At 34.4% G+C, this 18192-nt stretch overlaps 2 protein-coding genes across 2 annotated transcripts; one reads left to right on the forward strand and one right to left on the reverse strand.

Annotated features, from left to right (window-relative positions):
* Positions 1-1675: 1675 nt before the first annotated feature.
* Positions 1676-3387, forward strand: LOC133307401 (uncharacterized protein At2g39795, mitochondrial). The gene is made up of 3 exons (XM_061507909.1): positions 1676-1945; positions 2212-2540; positions 2783-3387. Exons 1-3 carry the CDS (start codon positions 1706-1708, stop codon positions 2940-2942), a joined length of 729 nt encoding a protein of 242 aa, XP_061363893.1. The 5' UTR covers positions 1676-1705; the 3' UTR covers positions 2943-3387.
* A 12092-nt stretch (positions 3388-15479) lies between these two features.
* Positions 15480-16455, reverse strand: LOC133307403 (zinc finger protein 1-like). Its single transcript, XM_061507911.1, has one exon. It carries the CDS (start codon positions 16442-16444, stop codon positions 15581-15583), a length of 864 nt encoding a protein of 287 aa, XP_061363895.1. The 5' UTR covers positions 16445-16455; the 3' UTR covers positions 15480-15580.
* Positions 16456-18192: the final 1737 nt, after the last annotated feature.

Genomic DNA, 18192 nt, shown 5'->3' on the forward strand with positions numbered 1-18192 from the left:
ATCATAATAAAAAGCAAATATCACCCAAAGTACCTCAGAAAATATTGTGAAAAATGTATGGAGCATTTTATCCAATATAGTGTTTGTTATTTTATAATGAATAAATTTTGGTATTAAATTTAAAATAAATCGACAGAAATTTTAACTTATTTATTTTTTATGTAGTGTAACTAAATCTTTTAGATTAAATTTAATTTTTTGTCTCTATTGATTTTTATATACTAAACAATTTTAAAAAGTATGAAATTTAAATTGAAAATAATGAATTCAGTTTAGTCTGTTTCATTTCATTATATCTTATTTTTATACCATGAAATCATTATATGTGTAGCAAGCGTAACATAAATTCTGTCTTCATTATATGTGCTGGCTACAAACCCTTATCAACTACTTTTTTCAGAGTTAATTAAGCATTTCTTTTTAATTTTTTTTTTCTTAAATTTAGGAATAAACCAAATGCTACAAGAGTTTAAATTTTTTCTTTTTTCTTTTTTTTTTTGGAACCGATTGACTGCGTGAAACTTTACTTTATAATACCAATGTCACATGCAATGCATTTTATCCTATCAATTCTTGGCTCATATCATCCATACACATCTCTTGCATTGTTGGACACGTACGTATATTGAAGAACTCAAACGCTACCAAGTAGGACTTGGTTTTGTTTCTTTCTCTATTTCTCACAAGCAAACTCACGTGTGTTGTCTGTGTAATGCCTTTGTCGATTACGTCCAGCGAAACATCCCTGTCACTCAACAACAACAACCCTTTCAACAACAGTCTCTATTCTCTTCTAGTTCTGTGGATACTACATGGAATTGACTAGCCTCCACGCTCCGTCCCTCTTATTGTTATTATTGTAAGCCCCATAGCTTGAAAAAACAAAAAAAATGTTAGACAGATAAATATAAAACAAAAATTTAATTAACATATAAAATATAGGGTTATTAAAATTTATGTAAATTTGTAAAGAAAAAATAAAGAAAATGAAAACCATTGTAAGCTTAGAGAAACATTTAAAAAAATAGGAAAACTATGTGAACTTTAATATGAATAGTACTATTGTTTGTCTATATTAAATCACAAATTGTTTAAAAAATTTATTTTAGTATTGTCAAAAGGGGAATGATATTGTGACAACCAAGTTGTGTTACTACCAAGTGACTATCAATCAATCTTACCGTTAGATCGATTATATGGATCCAACGGTTATATTTATTTCCATCTTTGTATGGTCATGATTCCCCAAATTTAATACTTTATATTTATTTTCACCTTTGTATGGTTATGATTTCTCATATTTAATGCGAAATGGAAATCATAACCATACAAAGGTGAAAATAAATATAACCGTTGGATCAACATAATCGATCTAACGATGAAATTGATTGGTAGTCACTTGGTAGTAACACAACTTGGTTGTCACAATATCCTCCCCGTTGTCAAAATTGAAAGTATAAGCGATGATGCAACATTTTGAATAACGAGATAACGAGATAAGCGGTTGAGCCCAGCCCAATCCTCCTCTACAGGCCTGCTTCTAGAGCCCTAGGGCCCAAGGTTGAAATGCAGTGTCGTATAGCAATCTAGAGACTCTACACGCATTTTCCGCGATGCCGTTTATTTAAACTGGTGGGGTTGAAGGCAATGCTTAAACCCTTCGTTTTCCCAATTTTCGCTTTTCAAGATTCCGAAATCTGAATCAATGGCTGGCCTTATTCGAACGGTTCAAAGAACGCGTAGATGGAAATGGAATTGTTCTTCGCCTTCGTCGGTTGTTAGAACCCTGAGAGCGAGTAATGAACTCTCTGGTAACTTGGATTTCGGAATCAGAGCTTACGCAGCAGAAGTTGAAACAGTTACCAAATCGCCCTTTGAATCCAACATTTTACGAATACTCCGAAACGAGATGGAGTACCAGTTGGAGTACGCTCCTCCACAACAGGTTCCTACTTACTTTTCATAATGACCCGTAAACTTTTAGAAAATAATAAGAACTTGATGTTTGTAGTTATTAGGTTTATGCATACATTTAGTTAAATCATATGCTAACTTATGTGAAATTAAAGTATTATTATTTATATGTATTAAAATGTATTCAATGTCGATTTCTTTTATCTGTTTATATTTTTTGTAGCTTATATTCAGGCTCAATTTGTAATATTAATCACTGCTTTCTAAGGATTCGTGTTCTTTTTTTGACTTATGCAGCCTGTTACCAAATTCAATGCGTTTACGGTTGAAGGGCGACCTGGTGAGCAGGTGATTACGATTAGGGGGAAATTTGGGGAGGGGGAAGATATCAAAATTGAAGCTACCATGTTTGATGGGTTTGAACATGTTCCTGTGGTTGGAGATGACAGTTCTGGGGTAAATGTGCGTCTTCACCTCAGTTTAATTGTGGATATATCAAAAGGGGGAGGTGATAGTACATTAGAATTCATCTGCTCGGCATGGCCCGGGTGTCTAGATGTTGAGAAACTTTATGTATTGAGGTGTGGTCAAATGCCGGCTAGGCCTTACCTCGGACCTGATTTCAGGTTTGGATTTCGTTCCCACTTTTCTTGTAACAAGTGTTGTTTGGTGGAGAAGAAGATACAAGCTTGACCTTATCATTTTTGTTCTTTGGTTCATTGGCTGAAAATTCCATATTCACATTTCAACTGTACAAGCTTGAATTTAAGACTAAAAACTTGTATCAAGGCCTAGATGTTTTGAAGTTATTTGGTTCCTCAATGTTGGTTTGCTGTCAAATCTTATCTGTTTCTATTGTTGATTTCAGGGACCTGAATCCTAAGATTCAGGAAAAGTTTCGCGAGTACTTGGACGCTAGGGGAGTAAATAATGAACTCGCTGTCTTCTTACATGATTATATGATGAACAAGGATAGAATTGAACTCCTGCGGTGGATGAATAGTCTTAAGTCTTTTGTGGGAAAATAAACGGGTACGCTTGGCAACTAAGAATTGGTGTTAAAATTATGTTTTGTAATTCTAGGAATTAGTTTCTCTGGCGAAAAGTCATTAATTTGTAACATTTTGCATCAGTTTCTTTATTTCATCTGAGTGCACCTCGACAATGTCGAGCATTAGGAGGCAAGGGCAGTAAATAATGAACTCTATATTTTCTTACTTGGTTATATGATGAGGAACTGGGATAGAGATGAACATCTATTGTGGATGGATAGTTTCGAGTCTCTTGGAAAATAGACAGGTAAGCTTGGCAACTAAGAATTGATGTAAACACGTCTAAGTTTTTCCGTTGTAGGAATTACATAGCTCATGTAAAAGTTCATTTGATTTGTAGTATCTGCATCATTTTCTTTATTTGATAATAAAATCATGCAAGTACACCTTATGAATGTTGAGAAATAGGAGTCCCATATGTCCCTGTATTTGTTTTCCCTATAATTATTTATTTATGTATTTGTTTATTTATTTTTTTTCCCTGAATCTTTTCTTGTTTTTTATGTGGGTTCATAAAATGCTGACCGTAATTAGATTGGGATAAAGGTGATGTTGATGTTGATCAGAAAATTTAGTTACAAATTAAAGTGTGAATTTGTTTTTGAGGTTGAGAAGTGGTAGTAAGGCTAATAAATCTGTAAACTGAGGCCATACCAGTAGAACTTCTTTTGTCATGATGTTAGGAGTAAGGCTAAGCTAAACCTAAGTGATTATAAGATAGTGTTGAAACTTCTATCTTGAGAATTAGGGCATCTTGTTTTAGCTGAATAATTCCTATCCTCGCAAGTGATAACCTATTTGTTTTGTCTATTCTGTGATGATGCCCTTGCATTTTTATTTTATTTTTTGGAAATATTCCAATCGGTTCATTACTTCGCAACTAATCCGATTCGGGGCGGGTCCAGATGCCCTTGCATTTTATGTTACATGTTCATAATCCGCTTTTCATTTTTATTGTGCTTTTTTTTTTTTGGTAAACATTTTTATTGTGCTTTACTTGGTAATATATGGGCATTGGCGATAAGACGGCGTATCTTTTAGGTTTTGCTTTAGGAAAAAAATAAAATAAAATATTATTATTTTAATAAAAAATTACTAAAACATAACTGTTGTGAATCAATTTATAGATCTATTGCAAGTGGTCACACCCAAAATGAACGCGACCACTCATGCTTAATTTAGGCGCATTCTCTCTCCTAATCATGCCCAAAATGGATGCAACCACTCATGCCAAATTTAGGCACATTCTCTCTCCTAGTCATGCCCAAAATGGGCGCCACCTAGCACCAACTATTCTCGTGCCCTAAGAAACCCGTACATGCAAATTTTTTTAAAAATGGCGTGTCAGACACGGACATGCTCCGACACGTTTGGACACGCGTCTGATACGCGATCAACATTTTGGGACACATGGTCAACTCTTCGACACATTTTTTGGACACGCAGTCACCTTTTTCGGATACGTGACATGTTTTTCTTTTTTAGTCTTAATTTTATTTTATTAACTAAAAATAAAAAAACATTTATAAATCAATTTTTTCTGTTATGAAATTTGACATGAAAAATTAACAAGGTACGAAAAATTATTATTTTTTATATTTATGTTATGAAATTTGAATATTTGATTGATTATATAACTAATTATGAACTGTTATATGTATTAAATATAAATTATATTATATATATTAAAAATATTATTTAATATCAAAACGTGTCCCAACGTATCAAAATATGTCATTTTTTAGAATTAACATGTTGGTGTGTCATGTCGTGTCCCGTATCAGTGTCCGTGCATCATAGCTCGTGCCCCCTCGTGCCTTTCTCACCCCTCTTCCTTTATTCTTAAATCTTTATGCCCACCGTTTTACGTTTCCTTTTCTACCTTGAAGCTAAGGTTCATCAATGGCTTCTCGAACATCACCACCAGAGAAGATGATGGTTCCTTCATGTCAGCCACCCAGCAGACGATGGTTCCTTCAGGTCAGCCACCCACGTGGACCCTGGGTCTCGAAAGCGAACGGTCCTGATTTCTCCACCAAGTTTGTGCCCTGTGGGACTGGTATTGAGATTGGCCATTTGCTCCTCTTGGAAATTTTCTTCATCTTTTTTTGAATAATGCGGAGTACTAGAATGGACAACAGAATCAAGACAAGTGCTGGTGTTTCACAAGACACCGCAGGAATCAGTGTTTTGAGGGAGTTAAGTGGAGGGAAATCAAAAGGGAAAGCACCGGTCAAAGTGTTGTTTGTTGTTTGATAAGTCTTAAGTATTGAAGTGAGTGTAGAGAAGAAATGGGTTTTATGTTGCCTTGGAGATTGCAGCTTGAGAGGTCAAGTTGTTGTAGCTTGGAGAGCATTTTGAACCCTGAGGGGCTTGTTCGCAAATCGCAGGATTGTTCCTAGCTTATTGTATGAAAGGTCGAGGCTTTTTAGGTTTGGGAAGCCATATAATTGAACCGAATTGGTGAACCTGTTGTGTGAGAGATTGAGCATTTGGATGGGATGGAAATAAGGTGTTTTCTGATGTGGGTTTTGAAGCAATAGTGGTGCTCCCTCCGAACCTGTTCCTTGAGAGATCCACTTCCAATAAGGTTGAACTTGACCAAAACCAGCTTGGCACATGGCCTTGCAGGGAATTCCCAGAGAAAGGCACAAGGGGGCACGAGAACAGAATGTGTTAGTTGGTGCTGGGTCATGCCCAAAATGGGCATGATTGGGAGACAGAATACACCTAAATTAGGTGTGAGTGGTCACAAACATTTTGGGCATAATTAGGAGAGAGGCTGTGCCTAAATTAGACGTGAATGGTCATGCTCATATATATATATATATATGTGGCCTAAAATATAGTACATTTGAATGAGGTTTTTTTTTAGGAATTTTTTTTTTTAAAATATAAAATTGCTCTTTATTTTATATGTTTGTTTGGATTTAGCTTTGAATAAAGCAAAAGTCAGAAAAAAAGTTAAAATACTGTTTTTTTAAGCCAAGGTTTCAAAAGTCAAAATATTGCTAGCTACTCAAAAGTGCTTTTTAGATACTTATATAAATGCAAAATAGCTCTGGCATTTGATAAAAATCCTTCTAAAGTAGTACGAGAACGTTTATTGTTTAGATGTATAATTGTGGTCTAAGGTTGAGACCAAAGGACAAGGGTGATTTTTCCTCCATTTTTGGAACTGACGATTAGGGGGTGTTCAAAATATCTAAAAGAATCAAACCAATTCATAACTAAATTGTTTCATATTAAAAAAATTGATTTTTTTTAAAAAATCGATAAACTGCATTTTATTTTATAAACTGATTATTTACTAAATTTTATATGAAACTGCATTTTATATTATAAACTGATTATTTACCAAATCATAAAAATAATTGGTTGTCTATGATTATCTATAATCAAATTACTCTACCTTCTCCCGGATATCTTTCCAAGGAAAATGCAGGACCATTTTAATTTCATTATCTTATTCTACTTGGTTTATGTCCCCAATCAATTCTTTTAATAAAACTGTTTATTTATGTTGAAGAAATATAGTCATGCATTTTATTTGCTGCATTGGACTAAAGAAACTGTCTCTGGATGCGGTTAAGACGATTGCATATATGCAGTAAACGAAAATTGGATTTATAATTTACTAGAGTTATTCGTTGTGTATCTAAGCTTTTGCAAGTTTGTAATCAAGACTGAGTGTTGATATTGTTTTCATGTTTTTTTTATTATAATAGCACAATTTATAACCGGTTTTGAATTTATGAAAAAATAGCACAATTCATCAAAAAATCAGTTTTGAATTTGTTATAAAACTAGTTTTAAACTTGATAATCGGTTTATGATTCATAATCGATTTTAATTTAAAATCAGTTTTAATTAAAACCAGTTTTAAATCAAAACCAGTTTTAAATCAAAACCAGTTTTAAATCAAAACCAGTTATGAACCACAAAATGGTTTTGAAATCGGTTTCAAACCGGTTTGGACAAATTAAAATTGGGTTTTTTTTAAGTGGTTCGGTTTAAAAACTAAATTGTTTAAAATTGATTCGGTTCGATTTTTGTCAAAAACTGAACCGAACCGCTCATGCACATTCCCACGGACGACGACTTATTAGCCAATATTGGTAGACAGTTATTTTACTAATTAAGCGGGTAATTAGTTTTCAGTTAGTTATTGTTAGTTAACTAGTGTTAGTTACTATTAGTAATTCCTGCTTAAGTGTATAACAGCTTTGCTCCTATAGTTGATGTATAAATAGGCTTCTGTAATATGCATTATTCATTCAATTCAATGAGCAATTCAGTTTCACAAGATTCTATTATGGTATCAGTGCTCTAATTGAGGTATTCTGCAATTCTCATTCTCCCTTTCCTTTCTTCCTCCTTCTTCTTGTTCCTATCTTTCTTCTTCTTTCTTGCTGAAAAATGGCAAATCTGATCCCAAACCTACCAAAATTCATAACAAATTCTTCTAATCACTACTACCTTCACCCAAATGAAAACCCCTCATTGATACTTGTATCTCCTCCTCTCAGTGGAAGAAATTATCACACTTGGGTGAGAGGTATGAAGATGGCGCTGAAATCCAAGAACAAGCTTACCATTGTCAATGGCAGCTTGGTCATACCTGCTGATGAAGATCCATTATTTCCAGCATGGGATAGATGCAATACCATGGTCCTTTCTTGGATCCACAAGTCTATCGATGAATCAATTTCTCAATCCATACTATGGATGGACAAAGCCATTGATGTATGGAACAATCTCAAAGAAAGATTCTCACAGAATGACATATTCAGAGTTTCTGATTTACAAGATGAGGTTTCCAAGATTCAACAAGGAGACAAAACTGTATCAAATTACTTTACACATCTCAAAACACTATGGGATGAACTGGAAAGCTTGCAGCCCTTGCCAGCATGTGTCTGTGGTGGACTCAATCCCATCAAAGAGATTCGAGAACGTGATTATGTCATCAGATTCCTCAAAGGACTGAATGAATAATTCGAGCATGTCAAGACACAGGTAATGCTAATTGAACCATTGCCAAACATTAACAAAACGTTTTCTTTGATAATCCAGCAAGAAAGAAGGCTGAATCTTGGAGTTATTTCAACTGAACCAAGTGAGAATCAAGCTATCATCAATTTAGCTGAACAACAAAGGCCCAGTTTCAGAGGTGAACAACATAGACCCAGTTTCAGAGGTGAACAACAAAGACCAAGTTTCAGAAATCGAGCTGAGCATTTCAATGGTGAAAGAGAAAGGTTTAATGCAGGACGTGGACGTGGTAATAAGTTCTGCACTCACTGTAAGCGCACAAATCATACAGTGGACACATGTTACATCAAGCATGGCTTTCCACCAGGTTATCGCTCATTTAGAGAACCAAACACACATTCTGCTCACATGATAAATCAAGAAAATTCTCTGCATCCTGAGTTTCTTGATAGCCAACAATCATCTGATGTAAAGATCACAATGGAGCAGTATCAAGATCTAATGAACCTGCTTAAAGGATCCAAGGAAGAAGAACAGCCAAGCCATATGAGCAATATGATTCAAGCCTCAGCTTTTAATGCAGACATCAAACCAGGTAATTTGACCAAAAGTTGGATCTTAGACTCAGGAGCAACAGATCATATTACCTGTTCTATATCTAATTTTTCTTCAATCCATAAAATTGAACCAATTCCCATCTCCTTACCAAATGGTACACGAATTCTTGCTACTCAATCAGGTTCTGTACACTTATCTCCAAACATTACCTTACAGAATGTCCTATATGTACCTACCTTTCATGTCAATCTCATTTCCATTACATAATTAATTCGTGATTGTCACTGTGATATCACATTTCATGAATTAACTTGTTCCATTTTACAACAATCATCCAAGAAGATGATTAGTTCAGCTAGGCAATTCAATAGCTTATATGTGCTTCAAGACAGTGGAAATTCTCCTAAGGACAGTTCCTGCAATCACACAAAAGCTGATGACTCAAAGCTATGGCATTAAAGACTTGGTCATCCTTCAAACACTGTAACCAAGATTTTAGCTTTAACATTTCCTTTCATTTCTTGTAATGATGTAAATCCATGTGACATTTGTCATATTTCAAAACAGAAAAGACTCCCATATCATTCTAGTTCCACTCAAAGCAATAAATTTTTTGAATTGATCCATGTTGACATTTGGGGTCCCTTTTCCACTATTTCCATTCATGGTCATCGATATTTTCTCACTGTGGTAGATGACTATAGCAGATTCACATGGGCTATCCTTATGAAAAACAAAAGTGAAGCTCGACCCTTTCTACAACACTTTATTCACATGGTTGAAAATCAATTCAATGCTTCTGTTAAAACAGTGAGAAGTGACAATGGCAAGGAATTTATTATGAATGATTTCTTTAATAAAAAGGGCATTAATCATCACAGGTCATGTGTAGAATGTCCCCAACAAAATGGGAGAGTAGAGAGGAAACACCAACACATCCTAAACACTGCCCGATCCTTGTTTTTTCAAGCCCAATTACCTTCTAGTTTATGGTGCTATGCTATTTCCCATGCTGTACACATCATAAATAGAATTCCTACACCTGTTATAAACAATCAGACACCATATGACCTTCTTTACAATAAACCTCCCTCACTTAATGACCTTAAAGTATTTGGATGCTAAGCATATGCTTCTACTTTACCAAGTATCAGATACAAATTTTCTCCAAGATCACAAAAATGCATATTTCTGGGATATAAAACTCACACCAAAGGTTACTTACTTTTCGATATAAATACAAGAACTATTCTCCTCTCAAGAAATGTAATTTTCTATGAGAACCTTTTTCCACTTAAAACTGACATATCCTCACAATCACCACAAATTATCCATACACCTGATACAATATACGATCCTCCAAATATAAATACATATTCCCATCTCCCTTCTGATATACAAAACAATCCAAACCATCCCATTCAAATTTCTCCCAATACAGCAACTGACCTCACCAATAATCAAACTCAATCAAATCCTCCAATCTCACCCAATATTCGCAGATCATCTCGAATCTGTTCTTAACCCAAGTACTTAGCAGATTTCCATTGCTTGATGTCCAATGCCAACTGCAACAAATCATCTTCAGGTACTACTCCTTATCCCTTATCCTCTGTATTATCATATACCAATTGTTCACCTCCCTATAAACATTTCTGTCTCACTACTTCCACTCACAAAGAACCAACCAGCTATTCCCAAGCTGTAAAGCGGGAACCTTGGAAGCAGGCAATGCAGACTGAGTTGGATGCTCTCAAGTTCACCAATACATGGTCAATAGTTGATTTACCACCTGAGAAGCAAGCAATTGGCTGTAAATGGGTCTACAAAATCAAGTATAGAGCAGATGGAACAATTGAAAGATATAAGGCTCGTTTGGTAGCAAAAGGGTATAATCAACTTGAAGGACTTGACTTTCTTGAAACCTTTTCTCCAGTTGTGAAGATTACAACTGTTCGGGTACTGTTATCCATAGCTGTAGCCAAAGGATGGTGCTTAGAACAACTTGATGTAAATAATGCATTCCTCCATGGTGATTTAGATGAGGATGTCTATATGCAGCTCCCTCCAGGTGTTCCTAACAGCAAGCCTAATCATGTTTGTAAGCTCAACAAGTCACTATATGGCCTTAAACAGGCTAGTCGACAGTGGAATGCCAAACTGCTTTCATCTTTGCATGTCCTTGGCTATCAGCAATCCACAGCAGACCCCTCTCTGTTAATTAGATTATCTTCTACTTCCTTCACTGCACTATTGATCTATGTGGATGACATTGTTCTCACTGGCAATGATGCAGCTGAAATCCTTCGAGTAAAACACCACCTTGATGCTGCATTTCGCATAAAAGACTTGGGTCATCTCAGATTTTTTCTTGGTTTTGAAGTTGCTCGATCTTCATCAGGATTGGTAATCAATCAAAGGAAGTACACCCTGGAACTTATTGCTGATGCTGGTCTTCTTGCTTCTAAACCAGCCTCTACTCCTATGGATCCTTCGATCAAGTTACAAAAGGACTAGGGTCACCCTTATTCAGATATTTCTGCTTATAGAAGATTGGTTGGTAGATTACTATATCTCACCAATACACGACCTGACATAAATTTTGCTGTTCAACAACTCACTCAGTTCGTATCTCAGCCTATGGAGGCTCATTATCAGGCTGCTACTCGCATTCTGAGATATCTTAAGGGATCTCCATCAAAAGGGCTGTTCTTTCCCTCGAAAAATGACCTCGCACCATCTGGTTTTGCTGATGCTGATTGGGCATGTTGCATTGATACAAGACGTTATGTTTCTGGTATGTGTGTTTTCTTAGGTTCTTCTCTCTTTTCATGGAAGACTAAGAAGCAAACAACTGTATCCAGATCATCTTCTGAGGCAGAATACCGTGCTCGTGCAAATCTAGCTTATGAACTTCAATGGCTTTCCTTTCTCCTTCGTGATTTACAGCTTCCGCTCACCAAATCCATTGCTGTCTTTTGTGACAGTCAATCAGTTATCTACCTTGCTCACAATCCCACATTCCACGAAAGAAGTAAGCATATTGACATTGACTGTCATGTCATTAGGGAACGCATTCAAGATGGACTCATTCACCTTCTTCCAATTCGTTCCCCATTTCAACTTGCAGACTTCTTCACAAAGGCACTGTCTATCCCTCAGTTTCAAGCTTTAATTTCCAAGTTGGGTTTGAAGGATATATTACTCCCAACTTGAGGGGGGATATTAGCCAATATTGTACCAGAGGCAATATTGGTAGACCGTTATTTTACTAATTAAGTGGGTAGTTAGTTTTCAGTTAATTATTGTTAGTTAACTAGTGTTAGTTAATTCCTGCTTAAGTGTATAACAGCTTTGCTCCTATAGCTGATGTATAAATAGGCTTCTGTAATATGCATTATTCATTCAATTCAATGAGCAATTCAGTTTCACAAGATTTTATGACGACTTCGCCCATGCACTTTTCTCTTTGAACCCCTCCACCACCCAATGTCACTACCCTCAACCTCACTGGCCTCTTTTACTCTGGTACTCTCTATGGTTGACATGGAAAGTTTATTCAGTGGAAGAAGCTCGCACATAGTTTATTCGGTACAAGTGGTGCCGCACGGGATCTAGAGTGACAATTCTCTGGCTGAAGGGGGAAATGGAAATGGACAGAAGAGAGTGGATTTGAAAATGAGAGGTTGGGAGTGAGTGAGGAGAGAAAATGAATTTGTCTGCATTTTCCAGGCAGTTCAAAATTTTCCCAGAATTTTTTTTGTCCTATCATGTGCATGAAGAAGGGTAAGTCATCACTCCTTGCTGTGGTACGAGTCAAGTGGGAATGAGTGAGAAAGCTAATGGCAAGCATGAAAACCCAACAAAAACAGTTTGTGATTATGTACCAAACACCCGTAATTTTTAAAAGGGTAAAATATTTTACTCCATTAATTAACATCTAATCCGTTAAAATTCTCTCTTAAATATTTATTGCATACCAAACACAACCTAAGTATTTGTTTCACCCTGGTTTTGCATTAATAAATAATTCCATGAGGAGTGATTGTTCTTTCTTTTGTAAAGAATTTCAACTTACGTTTTCTGGAAACTTATACTTATGCCATGGGTCACTTTACCATCTCAACAATCCCAACTGCTTTCTTATGATTGTATTTTCCAAATCTGATGTTTATATCCAATTTCTCAATGCTCAATGGTCAATCTGGTAATTAACTTGACAGAATGATAACTTCTCTGTGGCTATGTTCTCCAAAGGAAAATTAAGGCTTATCTGTCTTCTTCTTTTTTAAAGGAAAAGATTCTTCTTTAACTAAGAATTATGTTCAAATTTTTTTATAATTTATGTAAGGTTTTTGGAAAAAAAAAAAAAAAAATTGTTTTATTGCTTTTTTGAACTAAAAAATAATTTTTTTTGTATAAAAAAAATGATTGCTGTTGAGATAAAGTTATGTCATAAACTCTTTTTTAAAGCTTAAACAATCAGACCCCGTTTTGTTGTTGTTGTTGTGGGTGGGTCAAGGAGTTAAAAAGGATCATTAGAGCGTTGAAAAGGAGTTAATTAATTGAAGGGAGGTACTGTTACGGTGGAAAAAGTTTGGATAAATTCGAACTTATTAAACTATGTTAAAAAAACTAATGTTATGTTTTCATTCAAATTTAACGGTGGCAATTTGTACATAAGAAATATGTGAGAAACTTTAAGACTTAAATTTGATGTGTCTCATAAAATTAATACTAATTTTATTTTTGGCGTGTAGATTCTTTCATTAAATTTGACGGATAATATAAAGATATTTCTTTACCATAATTTAGGGGTTATGAATTTGAAAATAAAATTTATGTATGAAAAAAATAAAATGGGTTAAAATAAAAGGGAATAAAGAGTAATTTTTTCAAAAGTTTTAATTTCATGTATTAAATAGATACTGTATAAATAGATTGACTAAATTTTTAATCAGATATCTAAAATTAATGTGTCACTATATTAATTTTTAAAATACTTTTATTACTAATTAATTCTTTAAAATTATGGTATAATTTTCAAAATTTTCTTTTTATGTCACGAATTTGATCTTTTACGAAGAGAATTCAATAATAATTTTCTTTAAAAAAATTAATGAAATGATGACACAAAAAAACTGATTTAAAGGATTTGTCTAATTAAAATAGTAGGATGGCTACGGTTCCCTCATCCACTTGGCAATTGCTTGTGCTTAATTTGTTGATATTAATTTTATGTCATGTCCGCTTGTAAAAGGGACTTAAATCATAATGATAATTTTCGTGTCGTGACAGAAGCAGATTAAACAAGGGCAAAATAAAATAAAAGAAAATATTACTTTCATTTTACATAAGACAATTTCTTGCATGTTCTTTCAATTCGATTTTTGCACCCTATTTTTTTTTTCTTTTTTTTTGTAATGGTAAAACTTACCTATTTTTTCTTTAAAACATAAGATAACTATCTTATGTAAAAAGAGACTAATAAAGCTCTAAAAAAAAATCCTTGGGAAAGACCCATGTGAAAATAAATTTGTACTATCTGGTGTGTTTGTAGCTGTGCGAATGGGACGGCAGGTTTTGATGACTATAAGCCACGTTTGTTAATTACTATTTAAAAGTGAAGTCTCTGTCCTTACTATGATGAGATATGTGCAGACTTTGGACTTAGGCTTAATTTTACATCCCAACTAACTAATTTAGGTTTGAACTCGTTTCATACTAAGAAGAAGTTATAGACATGTTTTCATTCTTTATATATATGCCTGATTACATCACTTAATTTTCTTTGCCGTTTGGGGTTTGGTGGTATTTAGTTATTTACTATTATTATACTTTCAGATACAAAGCAGACGAATCTCTACTAGATTTGAGGCCACTGGGTGACAGTGACCTAGTGCATGAACCGCAGATAGGACAAAAATGCCTTCCTATACTAAAACCAAAAAAATAGGGCAAGTCTTATTCTACTGTTCCATGTGTGGACAAAGAAATAACCTAATTTACTTGATAAGATATTATATATTTATAATGTTATCCAGCTCCCAATCCAGGAGAGGAATTTAGGTGATCGCGAACACCACTTACTCACAATGCTCCTTTCTCAAAAAAATAAAAAAATATGAATACAAAAGAAAGAAGATTTTTCTCCGGACTATCAAATGATCATCTTACGAAAATAATGGATCACTTTAGAATTTTTTCAAATCCACCAGTTTGGTCTTTGTTATAATGAGAAAATTTTTGGTCTTTGTTATAATGAGAAAATTTAAATATTTATTAATGACCTCACTTTGCCATTGGTTCTTGCCCTTCTACTACATGATATCGGAATCTTATTATCCAGAATAACCCCCACATAATTTTTAAAGAATATTTAGATTTTTATGTGGCACTACATATTTCATAGGCTAAAGATTAAGTGCGTTTCAATAGGAGGGCCTTTGGCTCTGAATTTGCTGTGTATTAGTTTTGTTTTTGGAAATTAAGTGCGTTTTAGAAATTAAGGATCATAAATGTGTTCCAAATTATTGGGTCAGAACCATATTTTGGAAACAAATTAGTCTGAACAGATTTCTATACATAAGCATGGGACATGATATACTCTGGCATAGTGGTGATTTTATGTTTCCATTATTTTACGGATTAAATTTCATTTTGTGGATGATTTTGCCAGGGCAAATTTGATTTATGAAAATGGAACCAGTTGTGGCAGATTCTGATTCTGTCTTGAGACTGTCAAGATTTATAGTAACTTCGAAACCCTCATTAGATTTACTTATATCTATTGAACAGAATAGGGGTTAAAAATTTCGGGAAGAAAAGGACTTAACAAACTTACAAATTTCAACTCTATAAGGCATCCTGACCATATTAGAGTCGAATGATTCTGAAGTCATTAACAGGTAAAGAACTTTGATCCTCCCATAAACAAATTTACACAAATGTTATTTCACATGTCCGGAAAAAAAAAAAAAAAAAAAAAGTTTAGCAAAATCATAACACACTAATCTAGAAGTACCAACCATTGATGCAAAGACTAAAAGCCAAGCCCATTTTCAGAGCTTGAGGGATAAATCAAGGTGCTTCATTTCTTCTGGATTACTAGTCTTCAAACGAGTTCCACCACTAACCAAATATCCACTGATTTCTTTATTGGCTGCAGAATTCATCATAGTATTTACCCCTTCAAACCTACCAACACTACCTCGTGATGATAACACTGATGTTGTTCTGTGAAAATCTGCCACAGCTAGCTTTGCTATTGCTGGTTGTTGATCAATAAGGGGTCTTGACCAACCATGATGATGTCCATAAGAGCTTCCTAATAACCCATTAGAGGAAATATGAGAAGGCTTGTGGATCATGGAGTGTGCTTGAATTCCAAGAGGGTTATTACTTGAAGAACCATAAAGGGGTAGAGAAGCCATGCTTGCATAGCGGTGGTTATGCAGAAGAGGAAGCCCAAAAGCTGCTGCTGAAACCATTATCTGTGTTCCAAACCTGTGCCCTCTTTTTGCTATGGACCTTTCTCTCTTGTGAGCATTTTGGTGGCCCCCGAGAGCTTGTGAACTGTAGAATTTTCTATGGCAGTAGTTGCAAGAGAAGACTCGTGGCTCTGCATCAACAGAAACAAGAGGGTTTTCTGATGAATTAGCATTAGATGAATCAACATCCAAACAAGTGATGAGATTGAGTTCTTGTCTTTCAAGACTGCAACCAGGAGCAGAATCATTGTCAGATATATTTAGATCCAATAAAGTATCCACCTTTGTCTCCCTTTCTTCCTCTTCTTCCTCAAGAGATTGATGTTTCTTTTCCAGTGGATTCTGCAATGGGGTATTTGGACTTGGAGGAGCCTCTGGAGCAGAGATGATGGTGGGTCTGTCAGAGAGGTATTGCTCCTTGTTCAGTGTTTCCATTGCAGGGTTCTACTACCTCGTCCCTTTGTTGGTGGGTTAAGGAATTTTAATCTTTTTTATAATTCTTGAAGGCTTTTCTTATATGTTTAAATTTTTTAATACCCTCAACACTATTTTCTAAAATATGCCACTTCTCATTCCTCATTGGAAAGTTGGTTCATTCCAAGCCAACTTAACTTTTTTCTTTTTTTTATGATTTCTTATAGAGAAGTCGGTTTGGGATTATTATTATTTTTTATAGAAGTTGGGAGGTTTTTTTTCTTAATTTTTTTTTTACTTTCTAACATGTTTTTATTTTAAATAAATTATATAAGTTATTTAAGTGATAAAAGGTTAATGATTGACCAAAAAATAAATATCAGTGAAAAAAAATATAAGATACATTATCAAAAACTTGGATAAAATGCATGGTGTAAAGAAATGGAAATCTATATGAAAACATATTCATTTTACCATTATTTTCATAAATGATCATTTACTACAAATGAAAAAAACAACCCACTTAATATTATTTACTCTAACAGTTCTTTTAATCAATATCACATGAGTTTCAATTTTTTAATTTTAAATAAGAAAATATTTACTATGGGAGCACTAAAAATATATTGCTCTTCTCAACCTTTACTATTTCTCTACATGTGAAACCACATCTTGTTGAGTAACAACTTCCTATATGTTAAGAGAAAAGTGTTTGTCCTTTTAAATGACATAACTTATATCCTTTCACTCTCACAAGAAAGTAGGACCCACACATTTATATTTTTTTGTCCACTCTCTCTCCTCCTTTATCTATCTCTTTCTCTCACTTAAAATGACACAATTTTACATCTTTTAAAATGATACACACTTTTCCCGTATGTTAATTCTAGTATAGATTAACTACGACTAGTTTGATTGAAATATGAGGGAGTGCCAAATGTTTATAGGTTATACATATATTAATTATTCGATTTTAGGGTCCAATGGTCACATTAAATAGATTTGTAATAGACTCATTCCCAATAGCAATAAAGGAAAGTTGGTTAGATCAACATCCATCCAAGCACCTTCTTGTTGCATCAGAGGAGGTTCAAGCACTTCTTGATGCTTGATACTACCACAAACCTGAGTTGTGGATTGGGAATCTGTTGAATGTGTCAAACGTCATTGTCTACATGCTAAAAAATTGAATGGCCGGAAAACAAAAATAATGTGGGTAACCTTTTGGTGTGACCTAGTCCCTCCACCCACCTCCACCCACCTCTAGCAAATGACCAAGTTTTGATATTTAAATGAATTTGACATCATATTTCAATCTAAAATCTTAAGATATTAGGTTAATGGATTCTCTCGCTTACATGGACATTTCATCAGACTTGAATATCTCAATAGAGTATTATATACTTTGAGATGATGACAAAATGGCCTTGAATTGGAGAAGAACCAAGTCATATATTTTTATAGTCGGCGATATCTAGACCTCTTCTCCAATATGGTAGTCACTGGGTATACTTTTCATATCAATTTGTGCAGTGATTACCACGTATATCAATCTTATGGACTTTGTTATAATTAATAGGTGGTTGTCGAATACCCTAAACAATACTAAATTTATCTTGACCCAGTGATAACTCTCTTGTGAAGAGTTATTTTTAGGCTTTATTTACATGATTTAGTGTTATATTATGCATAATTCCCTTAGAATTACATGATATTAACATTAATCTTGTCTCTTTATGTTTTGAATGAGAAATGTGCTAAGTGTTGAT

Source organism: Gastrolobium bilobum, unplaced genomic scaffold (assembly GCF_033153095.1).
Source record: "Gastrolobium bilobum isolate Gb01-03AN ecotype WA unplaced genomic scaffold, APGP_CSIRO_Gbil_v1 utg5611, whole genome shotgun sequence".
Taxonomy (NCBI): Eukaryota; Viridiplantae; Streptophyta; class Magnoliopsida; order Fabales; family Fabaceae; genus Gastrolobium; species Gastrolobium bilobum.